We start from the raw sequence: 22,070 nt of genomic DNA on the forward strand, positions 1-22,070 counted from the left end.
GGACACATTTCTAGGACTATGGATGATGTAATATGTTCTTCAGCTTTGTCAGTAGAAGTGGAACGATGAGGGAATTAGGCTTGGTCTTTTTCCCCCACTTGTGTCACTGATTCCCTTTTAACTTCAGGTGCCTCACTCCACCAGGCCTAGCTCACAGCCGATAAATGGACACTATCTCGGAATCCACGAGTTCTCCCTCTCTCATTCTTTTTTATATACTGGGTATCATAATACTAGTGGAAGCAAGGGAGAGATTAGCGAGTTCTGAATTCTTCTGCTGTAAACCAGCAAGAAGAAAGGTAATGGTTCACATCCAGCTATACAACACTGTTTGTTTTTAATTAAAAACCTGCCCTCTTTCAAGTGTTGGGTATATTTTGCACACAGTAATGTTTCTGCCACAGGCATTTATATAGAAACAGAGGTGCCGAGGACAGATAGGTATCCCCAGGCTTAACCAGTCTGCCTGTTTTCCCCACTTGCTGCTTACTTACTGTAGACCATAAATACAATTATACCCTTTGCAAAGGTGTGCTTTGATGCTGGCAACATATCATGTTGAATTAGTACAGGATGGCTACTTCAGTTCTCAACAACCACAAACGGCTCTGTTTTTTAGGCTGTTCATAATGAATATGCATGAGATACATTTGCATGCAATGGAGGAGGTGCATACAAATCTAGCTAATGCATGTTCGTTGCGGATATCCTGAAAACTCGGCCTGTTTGTGGCTCTTCAGGACTGGAGTTGGCCACCCCTGATTTAGCAGATTACAAATAACTGCTTTAAACGTAGCTCTAGCAGTGTATATGTATATATATAGATATCTTTGTGCAAGGTAATTTATGGGAAAAGGCAGCAGCCTTAAAAAGCTCATACTAGTATAAGCGACCATCAAAAATAATGGGTAAGAACACCATTTAGACAATGTGTGTAAATGAGTTTTGCAACATGCAACTCTGTTCCTGAGTGTGATCTTCATTGTCTCTGTCTCCTCTTTCAGCCAGTCTTCAACTCTCTGTAAACCCTTTGCCTTCCCATTTCATCTCTCTTATGACGTGTGTCTCCTCGTTTGTTTTGTTTTCTTTTAGTCTTGCTGTGCTTTCTGTAGTCAGCTGTTCTCTGCTTCATCTGGTTTCTTGTTTGCTACATTTGAGAGCGGTTCTCAGACCTGTGTACATCAGCAGTCTGAAAACTGCCCTTTTTTTTTTTTTTTTAAGGGGAGTCAGCATACAGGAAGGAAATCATTTTCATTGTATTTTGTGTTCAATGAATATTGTTAAGGGACAGTTTTGGTAAGATACCAAGAGTAGACCCTAAGTAAATATAATCAGTCAGTAAATGTACTGGGATAAACGCAGAGGCTCTCTGAGGAAGTGGTAGGGTTCATAAAGCTGACCAATTGGAAGGGCAGATTAGATGGGCCATATAGTCGTCTTCTGCCATCATGTTTCTGTGCTTTAAGTTGGCACAAATACAGTTTTTGGAGCATGTCAGAGGGACCAGGACACAGAGAAGATAATTTTGTTAAACTGCACTCTGCATCCTGTGGAGGAAGAAACTGCTTGGAGTTCAAATCCCCTCTAGTACCAGAGTAGTGCACAAGAGGCACTGGACCTCAGATTCCTCCTGGGTCTTCTCAGCAAGCATTTCTTATGGGGCCAATTTATTAAAGGAATTTCTGTGGGTAAATGGCTGCTTACCTGTGGAAAAAGTTATTTGAAAAACACTGGGGTTATCTTAGAAAAGTATGCATGGGAAGTTTATTTTTAACTTCACAACAGGTACTTTTGTTCCCTTAAAAGGAAACTTTGCAAGGAATTTCCCTTTGAAAATCAGCTTGCAAGTTCTTGAAAATAGTCCTCTGAATATCACGTAATAAGATGTGCTTGGCAGAGCACACAGTTTTGCCTATAGTTGTGTGCACATTTTTGTGTGCAGATTTTACTGCCAGTAGAGAAGGAATTTTGTGCACAACAGTGTGCGTACAGGTTAGCACTCCTCGAATTAACTTCATTGGTAATAAAGGCATTAGCTATTAGCCCTCCTTTCTTCCCCTGTCCCTCCCCATGCTGAGAGGTGGCTTACCTCATGTTTTCTCAGTGCTGGAAATTTAACTCCTAGTCAGAGGTGGCATAGTTTCCAGGGCTAATGTTAGTCTATGGGCGAAATCTGGAATTCTGATGCCGGGACCTGCAGTCAGGATTTTATGTGCCTAAAACATGCTTTGTGCACAAAGAGCATGTTTTCTGCACATATTTATTGATTGATTTATGCATCCAAAAATGCTTTCTGTGCTGAAAGCATTTTTGTGTGCATAAATCATATTTTATTTGCACATAAGTGCTTGTTTTTTGAGTGCACAAATCATGAGTGCAAGAGATTCCTTTTTCTTGCTGGAGTTAAAATGTAACCTCAGCCTATGCAAAAGGCTGAGCACACATTTTAACTCGTTTGCATGCTTTTAAGTCCCGATACATTAGCAAACCATTTGCTTATTGCACCTGAAATTACATTTTTTTTTACTATGCAGATTTTTAAAAAACTGCGATGAATTTCAGCACAGTTTAAGGAGCTTTGCTGCACAATGATCAAGGAGGCCTGCCTTCAAAGGTTGTGTCTGGCCAGTTTTTGGAGTTAGCCATGGACAAACCTCGACATTTTGTATCTCCTTTCCCCGCCTAGTCACTAGCAAAATTGTGTCCATGCAAAATTTACCCAAACAAAAGGAAGCAGTTCTAATATTCAACAGCCCGCATAACTGTCAGGATAAACAGCTGTCCTAAAGTTAACGTTATCTTTAGACTGGATATTCAACTGGCGGAGATCTGGGTTGAATATCTGGATAAAGTTATCCAAGGTTGTCCAGGTAACTTTATCTGGCAGCTGCTGGATTAATATGACCATTGGGGTTAACATATCCAGAGTGGACTCAAGGATAGACCCAGTGTTTGGATAGAACTGCTCCTCTGTTTTCTGACCCACTTCACAGTTCAAGAAAGAAGGGGCCTGGATGAAGGATAAGACCTAACTTTGTTCTGTTTTCCTGCTCATGTTCTTTTTGTAGCCAGTTATTTCATAGTTTGTTTATTTGCTGTTTTGACAGATTCTTTCCTGAAAGCACAGGCAGAAAAGAGAAAAACCAGCCCATACTTTTCCAGCAGATCCATTAAAGAAGGTAAAAACATCTTCTCAGATGCTGTGTGTTGGGAGGTACTCAAGATTGGTTACATAGTCATGTGCATTGCTATAAAATTCAAATTTTTTTTAGTTCTGGGTTGTATTGCAGTTTGTGTGGTAAACTGTGGTTAACACATAATTTTTAGCCCATGATTTCCTCAAAGAGTTTGATGACATAACTTATTTAGAAGTTATCTTTGTGACACTGGTAAAGGGAATAACTCAATCTTTGTCCAGTATATAAAAGTTATACATAAATAAATAAATGTTATGCAACTTCAGCAACAAGTGATAGTTTTATTTTAGCCATATACAGTATTTGTTTATTTACATTAAATTGAGACTGCTTTTCCAAAATTAGCTCGAAGTGATTTAAAGCACTAATCAAAATAGATTTACAGCAACCTAATAAAAAAATAATTAGAAAAAGCACAAATTGCAGTACTAAAAATTATAGAAATAAGACAAAATAAAAAGCATACAACAAATTCAAAACAGTTTACATCAACAACCTTAAAATCTCAATTCCTGTTCATACCCAGATCTATCCAAATTCCTGGATTTTGCATCCCTGCCAGCAGATGGAGACAGAGATGGTTTTTCTGACACTGTACATAACCTAGTGTGCCACCTGCAGTTCATAAGTATTGCTCTGTATTTCTCTTTCTCCACCAGATGGTAGGTAGTGTAAAACCTGCAGTCTGGAGAAAAAAAAAGATTAAAAGACAAGAATATTTCTGGATCCTCCCAGGGAGTTATGAGGTCCTAATGGGGCCATTCCCCCTGAAGGCGGACAAGCAGGAGGGTTGGTGACCCTTCTGGTAGCTCGGACCATAGGTCAATGGGTTGGACATCTGATGGTCATGTGACTTATATACTTATTCCTGAAGGGAATAAGTATATAAGCCACATGAAGCAACTCCTTTGCTTCATGTGGCTGCGAGAGTGTGTTCAGTTTCTCGCGCTCCTATTTGGGTTAGGCCGGCACTACAGACGTTCACCAAGGTGAAGGGGGTCCTGGCCTCCGTGCGATGAAAGGAAGGCCTTTTAATGCATCCCTATATGGACGTTTGGCTAATTCAGGAGCTTTTAAAGGTACTCGGTCAGGAAGCTAGTCTTCGCATCATGCAGGGGTTATGGACCCTGAGTTGCAGGGAAAATCTGGCATGAACAACTAGGGTATGGCCCAGTAGCTGGTGTGCCTAGCAGTCCACTTCAATACCAGGCTAGCCAAAGTGTTTGTCAGCAGTCAGTTCAGAAAGTACTGATGTAGTTGATGTCTCTGGACTGGATGGTGCATCAAGCAAAGAGCCATCTTGTTTCCTCTCAGACACTGGAATTTCTGGAAGCTTAGTTTGACAAGGAGGGGAGAGTGTTTCTCTCAGAAGTGAGGTTGCTGAAGTGGCAAGAAAAAGTTCGACACCTGTTAAATTTTTTGATACCCAAGGTCTGGGACTACTTCCATGTCCTAGATTCAATGGCATCTACATTGAAGCTAGTGTCTTGGGCATTCGCACATATGCAGCTTCTTCAAAAGGCTCTTCACTTCCACTGGAATCTGTTATCAGAGGAGTTCCATCTCCCCCTTCCTCTCAAGGAAGAAGGAAGTGACAGTCTTTTGTGGTGGCTTATTCAGGCAAATCTGGAGCGTGGTGTGGAACTGGAAGTTCCGAATTGGGTGATATTCACCACCAGTGCCAGCTTTTCTGATTGGGGAGCAGAATGTCAAAATCAGTCTGCGCAAGGCCATTGGTCAAAGCAGGAGGCTTCGTGGTCTACCAGTTGGTTAGAGATGAGAACAGTGCATGACGCTTTGCTTGCCTTTCTGCCTCTTACGCGACTGTCCGATGTGGTTCCTATTGGACAATCTCAACAGGCAGAGAATAACCAAGAGTTGGGCGATGGCTCAAGAGACCCAGGAGTTGATTCTTTGGGTGGAACAGCATTTGGAAAAGATAGCAGCGTCTCACATCGCTGGGGTGGACAGTGTTCAGGCAGTTTTTCACAGTCAAAGAAAATTAGATCCCAGGGAGTGGGATCTGTCAGAGGCAGCAATGCATCTCGTCCACAGAACATGGGGATATCCTCATATGGACTTGATGATGACCAGGCAGCACACCAAGGCATCTCGTTTTTATAGCCATCAGAAAACACACTGGGCAAAAGGCATCAATGCTCTAGTTCTGCCATGGCCTCAAAACATTCTTCTGTATAGAGAAGTATCAAGGCAGCATGATTTGGTGACTCTGGAGGGGCCACATCGTCCATGGTTTGCTTATCTGGTCAGCATAGCTATAGATGGGACCTCTGGGGTTACCTATCTGTTGAATTTTCTTCACCAGGGCTCAATATTTTTGGATCAGGTGACTCACTTGTTTTTCACGCCATGGCTTTTGAGAGGAGACAGCACAGGTATACTGAGGCAGTTATTGCCACTTTATTGCAGACCAGACAACCTTCCTCATCTTTGGCATATGTGAAGATTTGGGAGGGTTTTCAAGGCCTGCTGTGCAGTCAATGGAATACAACCTACTTTGGCTATAGTATCGCATATTTTGGCCTTTCTACAAGAGGATTTGGTCAAGGGTTTGTCCTTTAACTCACTGTGAGGCCAGGTACTGGCTTGGGCTGTCTCTGGGGTAAAGTACAGGGATATCCTCTGTCCACACATCCAGATGTTACATGATTTCTTTGAGGGGCTACGAATTTGCGCCCTACGGTGCGAAAGATCTGTATGTCTTGGAATCAATCTGGTGCTTACAGGGATGTGTACTGTTACGTTTGAACCACTAACGGGGGCATCTTTGAGGGACTTGACTTTCAAGGTGGTTTTTCTGGTGACTGTTTGTTCAGTCAGGAGAATTTCAAAGCTCCAAGCTTTATTGTGTTGAGACTTTTGTTTGCAGATTTCAGATTTGGAACTGTTTCGCATGGTGCCTTCATTTCTGCCAGAGGTGGTTTTGGTGTTCCATCTTAGTCAGATTGTGGAACTTCCAGTCTTTACAGATTTGGATACCACCACGTCTCATGCGAGAGAATTTAAGCTCTTGGTTGTAGGGCATGCTTTCTTGGGGTGTCTGAAATTCACTATTGATTTTCACAGATCTAATCACCTGTTTGCTCTGTGGAGTGGTCCAAAGAAGGAGTGTAAGGCTTCTAAAGCTTCCATTGTGCGGTGGTTTAAAGAGACGAAGGGGTCAATTTTATATATATATCAGGGTTGTCCTGTGCCTGAGGGCTTAAAGGGTCACTCGACGCCTTCTCAGGCAACCTCTTGGGCCGAATCACAATTGGTGTCTCCGCAGGAGATTTTCACGGCAGCTACTTGGAAGTTGCTACACACTTTCACCAGACATCTCTTGGATGTCAGGGCTCTGGCTTCCATGTGCCTTGGGGAGAGTGCTCTGCATGCGGGACTCTCTAGGTCCCGCCTGGTTTAGGGGAGCTTGGGTACATCCCAGGAGTCTGCACTGATCCGGGTACAAACAGGAAAGGAAAATTGGTTCTTACCTGCTAATTTATTTCCTATAGTACACAGATCAGTCCAGAGTCCCTGCCATAGGTGGAGTCCGCTCGTACTGATATGAGGCATATAATGTAGAGTTGTTGGGGGTTTTCCAAGCTGTTTACTTGCTGCACCTGCACAAACGCCCCTCTCCCCTGTTCATTAGGGGAGTTTGCATTTAGGATTTTTAGTGTTAAGGTCATCTTGGCTTGGGTACCGTACAGGTCAATACTGAGGGGCTGCAGGTAGCACACTGGGTTATGTACAGTGCCAATAAAACTTTCTCTGTCTCCATCTGCTGGCAGGGAAGCAAAACCCAGGAGTCTGGACTGATCTGTGGTACTACAGGAACAAACTTAGCAGGTAAGAATCAATTTTCCTTTGTATTGTGAGAAGTTAAAACGTTCTCTGTTATGAACAGGTTAAACTGAGTTCCCTGAAGAGCCACAAGTAGCTGTGAGCATTACAGTGAGCCTCATCCTACAAGCTATCTCTGATGAAATTTGCAGTTTAATGTTGTATAAAGTTTCCTATATGTCTTTATTTTTTGCTGTAGCTTTGAGCCCACCTAAAAGAAAGGCCTTCAACAAGTGGACTCCTCCTCGATCTCCCTTTAATTTGATCCAAGAAACACTCTTTCATGATCCTTGGAAGCTGCTTGTTGCTACTATATTTCTCAATAAAACCTCAGGTAACTACCAAATTTTCACCTGTGTAACACAGAAGTTGGGGGGTGCAGTTGGTGTCCTGTGAATATGTAATGGACAAAGGGTATAGGTGCAGCTCCCCTCTTCCATCACATAACATTTTGTTTAGCTGCAATGACCAGGCAATAGACTTACAAAGTAAGAGCCCATTGAGTGACACAAGTTGCCAAAGCTCAGATCATTTAAAACTTTTTCCAAAGACTAAGCAGGGCCTTTGTCCACTACATTCCAGGCATGACATTTAGTTCCAAACTGAGCAATAGATTAGATGTCTTGCACTGTGCTTACTTCTGTTCTTTGTGGATTCTTGTTAGGCTAGCACCTGACCATTTTGGACAGTCACAAGGATGTGCAGCACAACTTTCACCACCTGTGCTCTTGTTGCAGGGAAGATGGCAATACCTATGCTCTGGGAATTTCTAGAGAAATATCCTGCCCCTGATGTAGTGAGAAATGCAGATTGGAAGGAAATATCAGAGCTGATTAAACCTCTTGGGCTTTATGAACTCAGAGCGAAGGCAATCGTCAGGTTTTCAGGTACGTTCTTGACAAATATATATGAGGGCAAAACCTCTCGATCCTCTCCTAGAGAAATTGGGGACAGACTGTCACTAATCGCCTTTCACCACAGATAGAAACCGTGGACAGTCCTCTCCCTCAGGAAGAAAGAGAACTCAGTCTCAGAAATATCAAAAACAAAATTAAGAAATCAGAGAAGAATTCTAGTAGCCATATCTGTCCTGTAAAAAACTGAAGTCTTTTTAGGATGTGACAATGTTCAAAGGAACAATGAAAGAGGTGTAGTACTTGAGCTTTTGAGACCACAAGAGTCTCATGGTCAGATATCGCATTTTTTACATTTAATCACAATCTACAGAGATTCCAAGAATCTGGAAAAAGATTAACATTTAGGGGTTAATCTTGTAACAGCCTGCATCAGAAAGTTGGCAAAATGCACACAAGTCAATATCAGTTTTAAAAGTGAACTTATGTTTACTTTGAAAATTACCCCAGCACAAATAGCCACACTAAATTTCGACCACTAAGGAAAATTTCAAGTTCAAATTCCTCCCCAGCTCTGTCCCCGGGAACACCTTCTCTCAGTCCAGATAAACTTTCATGCACACATCACATACTCGCATAAGTTTATGTGCGTTAATGAGCCATTTCTGCAGGTAAAGGATTGTTTAACCCATGGAAACAGCTTTGGAAATTATCCTCTTGATTGTTGCAATATAAAAATCATTATCCCTGAGGGGCGCTAGTGAGCAGTGCTGCAAAATGGCCGCATAATACCTTAGCTCCCCTCCCGATCCCTTCTTTAAAGGCATTTTAGAGCTGACAGCCCGTTCCTACCCATGCATCAGCGATCTCTCTTGCCGCACTCAGAGTTTGCGATGGCGACAAGACGGAGAATTCCAGACTTAAAACAATTTTCTTTCAGCATACTGGCGGATGAGCTCCCGCTCGACGAAGGTACTCAGACACCAGGCCTCCAGGGGGAAATGGCCGACGGCGATAGCCTACGCACCAGGCACGCGGAAGGCCCCGAAACTACAACCGGCTCCTCTCACATAGATTTCCCCACGTGGGATGAATTGCGGACCTGGTTTATTGAGCTCCGGAATGACCTCACAAATCACAGCGCGGAACTTTTAACATGCATAGCAGAGATGAAAGAGGATATCTCCTCCTTGGGCAAACGCGTCAGCGAATTAGATGTGCTGGTGGAAAGACAAAGTGCAAATCTGGATAATTTAACTGTGCAGGCCAAACAATTTTCTGCCGAGCTGGAAGCCCTGGAGGACAAGGTCGATGACCTTGAAAATTGCTCCCGCAGGTCAAATCTCCATATCCGGGGCATCCCCGAAACTGAGCACTACACTGATAGCATGCAGATAGCAATGGAGGTTTGCCAGGATCTTTGGAAGAACTCCAGTGTGGCCACCAACGAGGAGGTACCTTCCCTCGCTCTGGACCTAGAGCGGGCACACCGGGCCATGGGCCCCAAAAGGAATAACCAGCCAAGAGACATCATCATTAAATTTCATAATTTCAAGATTAAGGAAGAAATCATAAAACTGGCCCGAGCTAACCCGCAGTGGAAATAGCGTGACCATGCTGTCTCTCTTTACAACGATTTGGCACCTTCCACCCTACAAAAGCACTTCCAACTGCGAGAAATGACAGCCATTCTGAGATGGGAAACCATATGCTACAGATGGGCCTTCCCCTTCACATTGATTTTTCAACATCAAGTCATTACATACCGATTGAAAACAGTGCCTGAGGCAGCAGATTGCTTTACCCAAGCTGGAATTCATTTTGATTTTGCGCCAACATCAAGACCAGTTCAGCTAAGGCAGAGACTGTAAGATGATGGCACCAAGGTCCCTGACGAGGCTGGCTCCACAGACAACAGGACCAATTTGGGAGCACAACTGCGGATAAGGGCTGAATGCCAAGACCTATATCTCAGATCTAGTCTGATCTTTGAGTTCAGTCTCACCGTCTATCGGGACAGTTACTAGAGTATAGTAAATATCTCAGTTAACCTTGAACATCAGAGAAAAAATGATTAACTATTTGATACCTCTATGGATGGGTAGCTATTAAGAAGCACCATGCCTAATATACTTTACACTTTATAGCCATTTGTCTTAATTTTTTTTTCTTTTTTTACTAAGGGAGGGAGGAGAAGGGAGAGGGTAGCTGCTGGCCGGCAGCGAGGCACATCATGTACCCCCAAGGGTTTGATTCGCGGAGGAAGGATAGCGGATCACTTTCAGATAGGATTGGGGAGTTGGTGGTACTCTTTTCTAGTTTTAGTTCTAAATTCCACCATGGATCCTGGCTATTTTGCTGTGGTGATCACAGGGCATGGACGGTCTATTTAGGATATCATTTCTACAAGAAGCAGGCAGAATATGGCTTTACCTACACAGTAGGTTTAATGTTCACTCCTTGTTATGGTTAGGCTAATTTCTCTTAATGTTAAAGGTCTGAATACCTATCGTAAGCGGTTTCTACTCAAAAAGGAATTATTACATCAAAAAGCGGATATTGCATTTATCCAGAAGACACATCTAAAATGCAAACATGAGCATTTACTTTATTACAAGGATTTCTCACATGTATTTCTGGCAGCCAGCGGGAAAGGGGCTAAATATAAGGGTACCGGGATCCTTATTTCAAATCATTTGGTATTTGAATTTTTATCCCAGGTGGCAGATCCGAATGGGAGATTTCTTATCCTAAAAATCAAAATTGGCACTCAAATGTACACTCTGGTGTCTATCTAGCCCCAAATCGAGATCAGAGTGCATTCTGGCAGGAGGTACGTAAAATACTACTGCTCCACGCTGAAGGCCCCTTTATACTGGGCGGAGACTTTAATATTTCGCTACACCCTGATTTGGATACGTCTAATTCTCACTCTCTCTGCAACCCCAGGAAATTTTTTAAAGAACTCCTGGCTGACTGGAATTTAGTGGACATTTGGAGGCACCGGTTTCCCAAGTCCCGATCCTATTCTTTTTATTCTGCTCCTCATGATAGTTATTCCCGCATTGATTATTTTTTTGTGGATAAAATGCTGGGCAACCAGGTTCGGAAAGCTGACATAGATGTTATCACATGGTCCGACCATGCCCCCCCCATTGGTCTGGATATGGGTGATCGGGACGAGGGCAGCCGGTTTTGGAAATTAAATGCTTCATTGCTGCATGATGCCTCCTTTGCTAAGTCTTTGGACATGCAGCTGCAGGAATACTTTTGCCTGAATCGCAGCTCAGATATTTCTCCTAGCACTCTATGGGAATGTTCCAAGGCAGTTGCACGGGGGTTTCTTCTTTCTAGAGTCACCGCGTGTAAGCGTTTTGAACAGCATGCTAGACGAGATTTGTTAGATAAAATCACTACTATGTCTCAGATTCATGTGCGCACTCAATCGAACAGATGTTACCAGAAACTGCTAGCGCTTAAATCCGAATTATCACAATTAGATAATAAGCACATATTGTATGCCCTGGAAACTGCCAAGCAGAAATATTATGAGGGTGGGAACAAAGCTGGCCGCCTATTGGCGCGGCAACTGCGGGCTCGCCTCTCCCAAAATGTTATCTCTAAAATTAAAGACCTTTTAATGGCATCCTCGGACATCCGCTCAGTTTTTACAAATTTTTATAAAGAGTTGTATGCCCCGGAGTTGCATATATCTCAATTAGATATAGAGAAGTACTTACAAGATATAGGCTTACCCAGCCTATCCCTGGAACAGCAGCAAGGCCTGGATGCTCCTATCTTGGCCAGTGAGATAGAGTTGGTGATTAAGGGCCTTAAACCGGGTAAGGCCCCAGGCCTAGATGGCCTATCAGGGGAGTACTATAAGAAATGCGTTTCCTCCATAGCAGAACCCCTGGCCCAATTTTTTAATCATATCAGGGAGGGTGGGGGTATTGGCCTCCAAAACAATGTAGCGGGCATCACTGTATTGGCTAAACCTGGGCGGAATCCAGCGCAATGTGGCTCCTACAGGCCAATTTCGCTTATCAACGTGGATCTAGAAATCTTAGCAAGGGTTCTAGCCATGCGACTTAATTATCTCCCACAGCTTGTTCACTCTGACCAGGTCTGTTTTATTCCGCGGCGTATGGCTGCTGATAACATTAGAAAGGTCATAGACCTTATTTGGCGGGCACATAAGGAGAGGATCCCAGCTGTACTACTATCCCTTGACGCTGAAAAGGCGTTTGACTTGGTTCATTGGCCTTTTCTTTTCGCCAATTTAAAGAAAATAGCGTTTGGACCCTTTTTTCTCCAGTGGGTACAACAATTATACGCGAACCCCACTGCAAGGGTCAAAGTAAACAACAGGTATGGTCCGGCATTTCCCATAGGAAGGGGTACTAGGCAGGGGTGCCCCTTGTCTCCCCTGTTATTTGCCCTCTACCTTGAGCCTTTTGCAACTAAGATCCGCTTGGCAGCCGATATCCAGGGTATAACGCTGGGCAATTCGGAATATAAAGCTTCGCTTTTTGCGGACGATATTCTGCTCACCTTAACAGACCCAGCCCGCTCCTTAGTGGGGGTCACACGAGACCTTTGCAGCTTTGGCGCGGTGGCGGGCCTCAAAGTACATTTTCAAAAGTCTGAACTGCTTAATGTTACCTTGAGTCCGGATACGGCACGAGCCCTTAGCGCTAGATTCCCGTTTAAATGGGCTAAATCGCACATCAAGTATCTGGGGGTTCTCTTGCCTGCTGGGTTATCCGACCTGTTTTCTCTTAATTACACGCCTTTGGCTGACAGGCTTACCCTGGATAAGAGTAGGTGGAACCGCGGAACCTTTTCATGGCTGGGTAGGATTGCAATTGCCAAAATGACTGTGCTACCGAAATTCTTATATCTATTCGCATCATTACTACTTAGCACACCTCCTCTGGCTCTCCGTAATTGGCAGAAACGGATATTTAATTTCATTTGGCGGAGTCCCCCCCCTAGGTTGGCACGCCATGTCCTATATTTATCAAATCTGCAAGGGGTTTAGGAGTGCCCAATATCACTTGGTACTACAGGGCATCCCAACTGAGAGCCATCCTAGACATAAATCGAAGCAGGGACGTTAAACAGTGGGTCTCTATTGAATAGGCTATTCTAGGAACTATGGCTATTCAGGCAATATTCTGGCAACCACGCAACACCTGGCGGCCGGTGGGGGGCATTACTTGGTCCTTACATGTCACCTTGCAAATCTGGAATCAGTGCAGGCGGCGGTTAGTGGGCAATTTATAAGTATTTCTGTCAGTCCTCTCTTCTCTACAATACACATTTGCCGGTAGGTTATCAAACCTCACAGCTGAGTTCCTGGCGGGAGAGGGGAGTTTCTAATATAGGGCACATGATGTCTCAAGAGATGGTCCTCTCCTTGGCAGGGATGGCGGACATACTACCCTTTGGTCCGCAAGACTTTTTGGCCTATGCACAGGTGGCTCACTTCTTACAATCTTTGCAGCGCTCTAACTCACTACGCCCCGGTAGATCTCTGTTTGAGGTTTTTGTTGAGCATAGTGATAGGATTAAGGGCCACATCTCAAAAATGTATCAATCATTTTTTCCTGAGACGCCGGAACCATGCAAGTTTCACCTTCAGTGGGAGGCCGACTTGGGTGTGAGATTGAGCGTACAAATGTGGGAAGCTGTAATGCAAACGGCTAGGAGATGTTCGATCTCTTCAGGTTTGCATGAGAATTGCTACAAAATGGTTTATAGATGGTACCTCACCCCTGACAAAATTCACAGAATGTACCCTAAGGTGACGGATCTCTGTTGGTGTGAGTGTGACCATCGGAGCACTTACTTCCACATTTGGTGGGCCTGCCATTACATGATGCCCTTTTGGGAGGCATTGTTTACTTGGATTGGTGATCTCCTTCAGGTCCCCCTAACACCGTCCGCTGCTATGGCCCTATTACATATTTACCAGATACTAGGCAAGGCCCAGCAGAGCTTGTGCTCCCAAATATTCATTGCAGCCCGCAAATTGATAGCTCTCTGATGGAACTCGGCCCAAGTGCCCTCTCTCACGGAAGTTATTGGTAAGATACATTCTTATGCCAGGCTGGCCTCTCTCACTGCTGCCAAATATGATAGAATGCACTCCTTTCGGAGAACCTGGAAACCGTTTACTGATTACATAGCTAACCTGTCATAAGTTTTTGATGCTTCTCATTTGTCTTTTGTTTCTTTCAAATGCATGTTTTCTCTCATGTTTTCTCTCATGTACCAATGGATGAATCATGATAACTTAGTGCTACACGCCCTGCATACTAAGAGTATTTCTAAAGTTGCTATCTAACAGCTTATGTTGACAATATTGTGGAATGTATTTCTCATAGATTCACCACGACGGGGGGTGCTGGGGGAGGGGGGAGGGATGGGAAGGATTTAAAGATTTATTAGGCATTAACACGTGCATTTTCTTGTTGTTGTACTTTGTACTACATGCTTTAATAAAGCTTTCAATTAAAAAAAAAAAATCATTATCCCTGTACGTACCCAGATCAGTCCAGACTGCTGGGTTATGCCTCCCTTCCAGCATATGGAGACAGAGAAAAACTTGCAAGGCACCCCCTCTTAGACTGGTGTGCTACCTGTGATCCTTCAGTATTTCTCTGTCTCCAGCAAATGAAGTGGCAGAACCTGCGGTCCTGATCCTTTAAAAAAAAAAAAGAAAAAAAAAGAGGGAAAAGTTAGCCTCCAGTGAGGAAGGCCCTTGTTATTTTAATTCTACCTCTGGCTAGATCAATCAGGTTAAAAAAAAAAAAAAGAGTACAAGTCCTCCCAAGGGGTTGGAGCTATCCCCCTTGGTGGCAGGCACGGCTGGGGTTGGGGATCCTGAGAGCCTGATTTCCCTGGGCTTGGCTTTCAGACCAGTGAGAAGGGGCATTTACCAGTGGGCCAGTCCCTCCCCCTAAAGACGTTTTCATTTCTCTGGTGAGACCTAGATTAAAATAAATAAATAAATAAATAAATAAGATAGACCCAGGGACATTTCATTCCTCTCCTCTGGTCGTTGTGTGCAAAAAAACAAAAATAAGTACTTAGCTGTGCAGGTCTCCCGGGTCTCCGGAGGTACTCTTTTTTTACTTTCCCTCGTCGCAGCTCCTTCTGCTGATGCCATGGGGATCGTGGTATTCTGCCTGTGGGGAGCTGGCTGCGCGGCTTTCCTGCGATGGCTTCTGCTCCCGATGTCTTCCCGGGGGAGATGGCCCGTCGGGGGCGACAGGGAGCAACAGTGGGGTGTCTATAACGCGGTCCCGAGGTGCAGGGAAGAAACTATCTGCTCGGAGGACTCGGCCTGCCCGTTCCCGATCAGCGTGGGAACGGCAGCCATTTTGAATCCTCCTGGCTCTGATGCAGATCAGTGCTTGGGGGGGAGGGGATTTCCCACCACAGCTTTCTCTGCCGAATCTAAGCCCTGAGAGGCCTCAGGGCTCAGTGCCTGCTTCCCCCTGTGGTTTAGGCTTACCCCCGGGGGGGTCTTAAGACAGCATCCTTTTTCTTCACAGAACACAAAGCTTATCTGGAGGCAGAGGCTGATTTTCAATCTCAGGAGCCTCCGCCAGCGAAGGTTCCCAGACCTGCAGAGAATTAGGACAGTCCGAGGGATTTCGGACGCGTCAGGGACCCCGCTAGCTGAACCGCCTGACCTTTCATCACAAGCCCCCCCCCCAACGTAGACGCGGACGAGGAAGTTGAATAATCCATCCCAGTTGAGGGAGATGATCCACGGGTGCTAAGGTTCTTTCGGAGGGATGAGCTTGATCCTATGATCCCTCATGTACTTGCGGAGCTGGGGATTCAGGCTCCGCAGCAAGTTTCGGAACCTTCCACGGTGGATCCCATCCTGTCGGGTCTTTGTGCTCTGCCTAGGACTTTTCCTTTCCACCCGATGCTATTACAGCTCATGCTCCGGGAGTGGGACACTCCAGAGGCAAGTCTGCGAGTCGGAAGAACTATGGAGAAGCTCTCTCCGCTACCTGAGGAGTCGCTGGAGCTTCTCAAAGTCCCTAAGGTGGACGCGGCTAATTCGGTTATCACCAAGCGAACGATTCCGGTGGCAGGAGCAGCTGCTCTTAAGGACCTCTGAGATAGGAAGCTTAAAGTCCTTCTTAAACGGATTTTTGAGGTATCGGCGCTTAGCGTCCGTCTGCAGAAGTCTCATGCAGCGGGCAACTCTGAGATGGGTGCAACAGTTACTCACTGCTCAGGATCTTCCCCCGGCGGAGGCGGAGCAGGTAGAGGCGGCAGTGGTGTATACAGCCTTGTATGATCTCCTCCGTACTTCCTCGTGCACGATGGTCTCTGTGGTTTTGGCCAGGAGGCTTCTCTGGCTCCGCAACTGGTCCGCTGATGTCTCTTCCAAGTCTCAGTTGAGGGCGCTTCCATTCAAAGGAAAAGTTTTGTTTGGAGACTATCTCAAACATCTCATCAAGTCCCTAGGAGACAATAAAATGTACAAGCTTCCGGAGGACAAGCCTAGGCCTTCTAGAACCTTCAGTCCATCTCGTCCCCGATTTCGGGGGCAGCACCGTTTTCATCAGGGCAAAACTCCTTCCTTCGCTCCGCGACGGCCTTTGGCGAGGTCCCAGTTTTGGGCTCATTCCTTTTGCAGCTGTAGGCCTCCCCTCGACAGGGTCCCTCGGGGATCTTCTGGCAGCAAGCCTACACAATGAAGGTGCACCGACCCACTCCTCCGGTGATAGGGGGTCGTCTCTCCCTGTTTTTCAAGGAATGGGTCAAGATTACTTCGGACCAGTGGGTTCTAAGCATCATAGAGCACAGCTACACTTTAGATTTTGCTTGCCCGCTGCGAGACCATTCAGCTCCTAGAGGCCAAGGGTCTTTTGGTGCAGGGCCGAATATCTTGAACCACTCTTCTCCATTCTATCTTATGGCCTGACTCTTGAAAGATCATACTTGGCCCGATTTGTCATGGACCACCCTTTTCCATTCTATTGTTCGGCGTGGCTCTTGAAAGGTCACACTTGAGGAGGAAGGATTATTTCTCTTTGGTTATTTCAACTCTGTTGAGGGCTTGGAAGACTTCTACTTCCGTGGCTTATATAGGAGTCTGGTGCATTTTTTAGGAATTTTGTAGGGTCTGGTGATGGCCACCTGATGTGGTATGCTTCTAGTATTTTGTTTTTTCTTCAGGAGGGTCTAGATAAAGATCTGTCCTTAGGTTCTGTTAAGGTTCAGATTGCAGCCCTAACCTATTTCAGGGGGAAGATTCATGGAGTGTTCCCATTGGACGTGGTTTAGTTTTTGCGAGGCGTCAAGCTACATCCTCAGTTTCAGCCTTTGGTTCCTTAGTGGGATCTCAATCTAGTTGTCAGGGCTTTCGTTGCTGTGGCAGATTTCCTTGCAGGATCTTACTCTTAAAGTGGTTTTCTTGGTGGCTATCTGCTCGATGTGCTGGGTATACAAAATCCAAGCCTTGTCTTGTAGGGACCTTTTTCTGGTTATTAGATCCGATTTTGTGTCCTGTTGGTCATTGCCCTCCTTCTTGCCAAAGGTCTTATCTCCATTTCATTTGCATCAGTCAGTTATACTTACAGCTTTCTCGAAGTCTGAATGTCAAGGCAAAAATAGGTCTTTGCAATTTTGGACTTGCGCCAGGTCTTAGGTATTTTGAGGTGTCTCTTTCTGGAGGACTAATAGATTGTTCATGCTCTATAAGGGGGCATTTTAAGCAGCCTCCAAGGGCACGATCCCTCAATGAATTAGGGACACCATAGCTTCAGTGTATTTGCTTAAAGGCCATAGGGTTCCTGATTTGATTTGGGCTCATTCAGCAAGGGCTCGGTCTTCATTTTGGGTGGAGAAGATAGCAATTGTACCAAAAGGTATTTGCAAGGCAGCTACTTGGTCATCTTTGCATTCTTTTTCCAAGCATTATCACTTAGACATATCTACTGAAGGGAATGCCACCTTTGGAGTGGGTATCCTCAACTCGGCCTTAACTTCCACTCTCCCTAAGTAGTGTTGCTTTGGTACTTCCCACCTATTGGGACTGGACTGGTGTAACAGGATGAAATGGAAGGAGAAATTTTTACTTGTTAATTTTCTTTCCAGGAGTCCTGCTACACCAGTCCAAGACCCTCCCAGGAAATTGGGCCACATTGGAGGTTGTGCGGAGTATATGGCTCAGATTTCTGTATTTTGTATACATTTTCAGGGCTACTCAATGCAGAGTCATTATGTTGTATATTTCTCCCATTCTGTTCCTTTCCATCCGTTGAATTTTGTTTTTTGTTCCTGGACAGGTGAGCGAAAACACAAGGATTTATTGTTATGAATGTTATCTCATAAATCATTGTTAGTTTGGGTTTTTTTACTGCTTTAACATAGGGATACTGGATTCTTTCAGTGCTGACCACCTATACATAGTGTGCTCTGCCTCCATTTGCTGGTAAGGGGAACCAACCCAACTGTTGGAACTGGACTGGTGTAGCAGGATTCCTGTAAAGAAAATTAACAGCAAAAATGTCTCCTTTTTGCTGTGAAATTGGGACCCCTGCAAAGTTATTCATTTAAAATGTATAAATCTCTGTATCAAATAAGCCCAGAGCAAAGTGAAAAACACACACGCGCGCACACACACACACGTACACGTTCATGCACTGAATAAAATTCCTTTATAGTCCATGATGATTAAGGGATGTATAAATAAGCTAAAAATATTTTAGTTTGGGCATAAATTGAATAGCTAACCGTGAACTTTCAACAGTTTGTCTGAAATCCTGATATTCTGTACTCTCATTTCTCCAGGCACTGATTTCCAAAATCTCTGTACCAATAGGAAAAATGCCCTGTCACATGTCCCACTGAGTTTTGCTACTGCGATTGATGGAATTGTCAGCAAAGCCTCCTGGGAGGATCTTGGTGTACAGTCTGGGCAGTACAGGATAGTTCGGACCTGAATGGACAGGCTACAATCAGATAATTTTTGTTTCTTTTTTCCTTACTGCCTAGATGAATATCTGACCAAAAAGTGGAAATATCCCATTGAACTCCATGGTATTGGAAAATATGGGAATGATTCTTATCGAATCTTCTGTGTTAATGAATGGAAGGAGGTAAGGGATATCACAGGACTAAGATAAGATCTTTTCTTTAGTTTATTCATGTGTATTACTGAGGATCCAACAGATGAGGGATGAAATAAGGCAGTATATACATGCAGAAGTGATATTACATTACCTCTCTTGAACATTAAAAAAATGAGCCCTGAACATTGAGAGACTACAGGTCCCTGGATATAACACTTGCTTGGTGCTAGAGTTGCTCAACCTTTGACTCACATGTGACAGTGCACCTGAGGTGGAATGTAATAGCCAGATATGAATTCTGTATTCTTTTTATTACTATGTGACACTCTCTTTTCAGTTTCTCTCTGTCTCTTGGCATCTAGTTATCAAGGCAATATAAGGTGTGAGGGTCAGAGTATCTACAACCACACATTTCATCTGCCCTCTCAAGCAACAGCTAATTATGTAATAAATAGCTTGAATCCCCAGTTTGGTTCTGGGCGGCCTCCTGTATTATGGACTGATGCATGCAGAATCCTCAGTCTGTCTTGGCTATTTGGGAAATATCTAAATACCATGTGTCCCTTGGTCACCCTGAATTCCTGGGACCCAGTTCTAGTATCAAACCTATGGGGCAGTCACACTCACAATAGCATTTATCAATATAAAAACATAAGAAATTGCCATACTGTGTCAGACCAACCATCAAGCCCAGCATCCTGTTTCCAACAGTGGCCAAATCAGCCACAAGAACCTGGCAATAACCCAAACACCAAGAAGATCCCATGCTACTGATGCCAGTAATAGCAGAGGCCACTCCCTAAGTCAACCTATGTATTTGCAGTGAAAACAATTTGAAAACAAATTTGTACTGAATTGTAGTGCAAAACAGATTTCATTAGGACTAAATTTTACATACAGCTAGCTCGACTGCAACTGAGAGAGATATGCTCATTTCAAACCTCAAGCGAGAAGACCCCCTTATTATTTAAAACAGCAAAGACTTATTCATAACATGACTGTATTGATTACAGGTTCATCCTCAGGACCACAAGCTAAATAAATACCATGCCTGGCTCTGGGAGAATCACCAAAAGCTCAACCTTGACTGAAAGCAATCATCAGATTTATTTTTGATGAGACACCTCATGGCATTGACCTATGACATGCAAGCTTTCGAGTCAGCAGCAGTTGAAGCGTTTGACCATGCTTGAAATATATCTGCCTTTTGTATGTACGTTTATCTGTTCTTATTACTGGTTTAAAAGTTTTTAAAATTATACAATCAATGTAATGTAAGCATTTTCAAAACACTAGATTTTATTTTTTTATAATAAAGTGGGATTTCTTGTCAGTTTAAGGTTTATTCCTACTAACAAGCTATGCTAGAAGTCACTAGTGGTCATGATTTCCACCAAGAGAATTCAGTGGAGATTGCATGTTTACTAAATCAGTTAAAAGATATTTTAAAGAATTGTATTATGTTTTATATTGCTTATCATCTTGCTCACGTGACAGCAGTAAATAACGGCACCAGGGATGGTCAGCAGTTCCGCTTTCTGGAGCTCGGCTGCTGGAGGCATGCTTATGAGTGTAGACAATCTTGCAGGTGTCGGAGTGTCTAGTTTTCAGAGTATTTTGTAGCAATCACAATGGATTACTTAAACACTTGTCATGATATTGAAGGATACCATACCTGTGATAATATGTAATTTATTGTGCTTATGGGAACATTGTCTTCCTACTGAAGGCACTTCAAAGTGTGAGCACTTTCCTACCTTTTATAACATGGCTTATGGGGCAACTCTTGCTTTTAAAGCAACAATATTAGCTTAAGTCCTCAATATTACAGTGCATCTGGCTTCCTCTTTTTCCATTTTTACTTTATGTATCTATTTTTTAAATAAAATGAATGCATCTTAGAGTTATATCCTTTGTTTTGAATATTTCACTAGCCTTTGTATGGGTACCCTTGTTTTCATATTTATTGAATATTTCCTTTCCTAAATATATCCTACAGCTCTGTACATACTATGTTCCTGCTTGACATGTGCTGTAACAGTGATATATCTCCATGGGACTCTAATGAAGATCTGCTCTTCAGCTGTCTGTGCTGTCTTCATTCTTAACATGTATCAGTATGATGTCTGCATGGATCTCTGAGGAGCCACTCTTCAGCAGCCGCCTATGTTGTGTTTGTGATTCCTGCATGAAGCTCTGATAAAGATTTCTTCAGCTGTCTGTGCTGTATTCATGCTTTACATATAACATGACACTTGCAAACGGGTTCTAATGAGAATCAGCCAATAGCACCAATTTACTTAAATTTATAATGGCAGGCTTAGATAAGTGGAAGCTTTCCAATACCTTAAACACTATAATACCATCAATTCTGCTTGTTTGCAGTTCAGATGTGTATACATTTTGGTTTAATGCATGTTCCTTGGGTTTATTCATCCATGCCAGCAGATGGAGACAGAGAAAGTAAAACTGACACTGCTTTATATACACTGATGCTACCTGCAGGTCCTCAGTATTTCTTTGTCTCCAGCAGATAGTGACTGATGCATAAACCTGCAGTTTGTTCCAATATTTTTGGTCTTTTTTTTTTTGGTTGCTCTGAGCCTTCCTCCCAGGGATCAGGGTTCCTCGTGAGGGATCCCTACCCTGTTTGGTCAAAGCGGACGGGCTGGGGGTTGGTGACCCTTTTGTACGCACGATCCAAAGATAGCCGTGGGGTGTACATCTGGTGGTCCAGATCCCTCCCCTTCACGAGGTCACGTAGGTGACTGGGTTTTTTGTTTGGCTCTTTTTCCTCACTTTCCTCTCCTTTTGCTTAACTTGCTGAATTGAGCTGGACAGCTCTTTTCAGTGTTAAGAGCTGGAAGCTAAAGTGAGGGTGTGTTAAAATTGTTTGTTTCTTGAAGAAAAAAAAACTAGAAACAAAAAGAAGTCTAAGGAAAAGCAGGTAGGAGCAGTGAAGGTCAGCTCTCCCCCACCCCTGCTTGTGAATCAATTAGGTAACACTAAGGTGCATCGATTGCCGGAGGAGAAGCCTAAGGGCAGACAGAGTTTTCCTCCAC

At 43.9% G+C, this 22,070-nt stretch overlaps 1 protein-coding gene across 1 annotated transcript in view; it reads left to right on the forward strand.

The window, feature by feature from the left end:
* The window catches only part of LOC115089431 (methyl-CpG-binding domain protein 4-like), a 41,002-nt gene extending 19,774 nt beyond the window's left edge, over window positions 1-21,228 (forward strand). The window contains exons 3-7 of the mRNA XM_029597524.1: window positions 3,108-3,179; window positions 7,243-7,377; window positions 7,781-7,930; window positions 18,932-19,035; window positions 20,022-21,228. Coding sequence (XP_029453384.1) covers window positions 3,108-3,179; window positions 7,243-7,377; window positions 7,781-7,930; window positions 18,932-19,035; window positions 20,022-20,099 — 539 coding nt within the window. The 3' untranslated portion in view covers window positions 20,100-21,228. The remainder of the gene's footprint in view (window positions 1-3,107; window positions 3,180-7,242; window positions 7,378-7,780; window positions 7,931-18,931; window positions 19,036-20,021) is intronic.
* Window positions 21,229-22,070: the final 842 nt, after the last annotated feature.

The sequence above is a fragment of the Rhinatrema bivittatum genome, chromosome 4 (assembly GCF_901001135.1).
Source record: "Rhinatrema bivittatum chromosome 4, aRhiBiv1.1, whole genome shotgun sequence".
NCBI lineage: Eukaryota > Metazoa > Chordata > Amphibia > Gymnophiona > Rhinatrematidae > Rhinatrema > Rhinatrema bivittatum.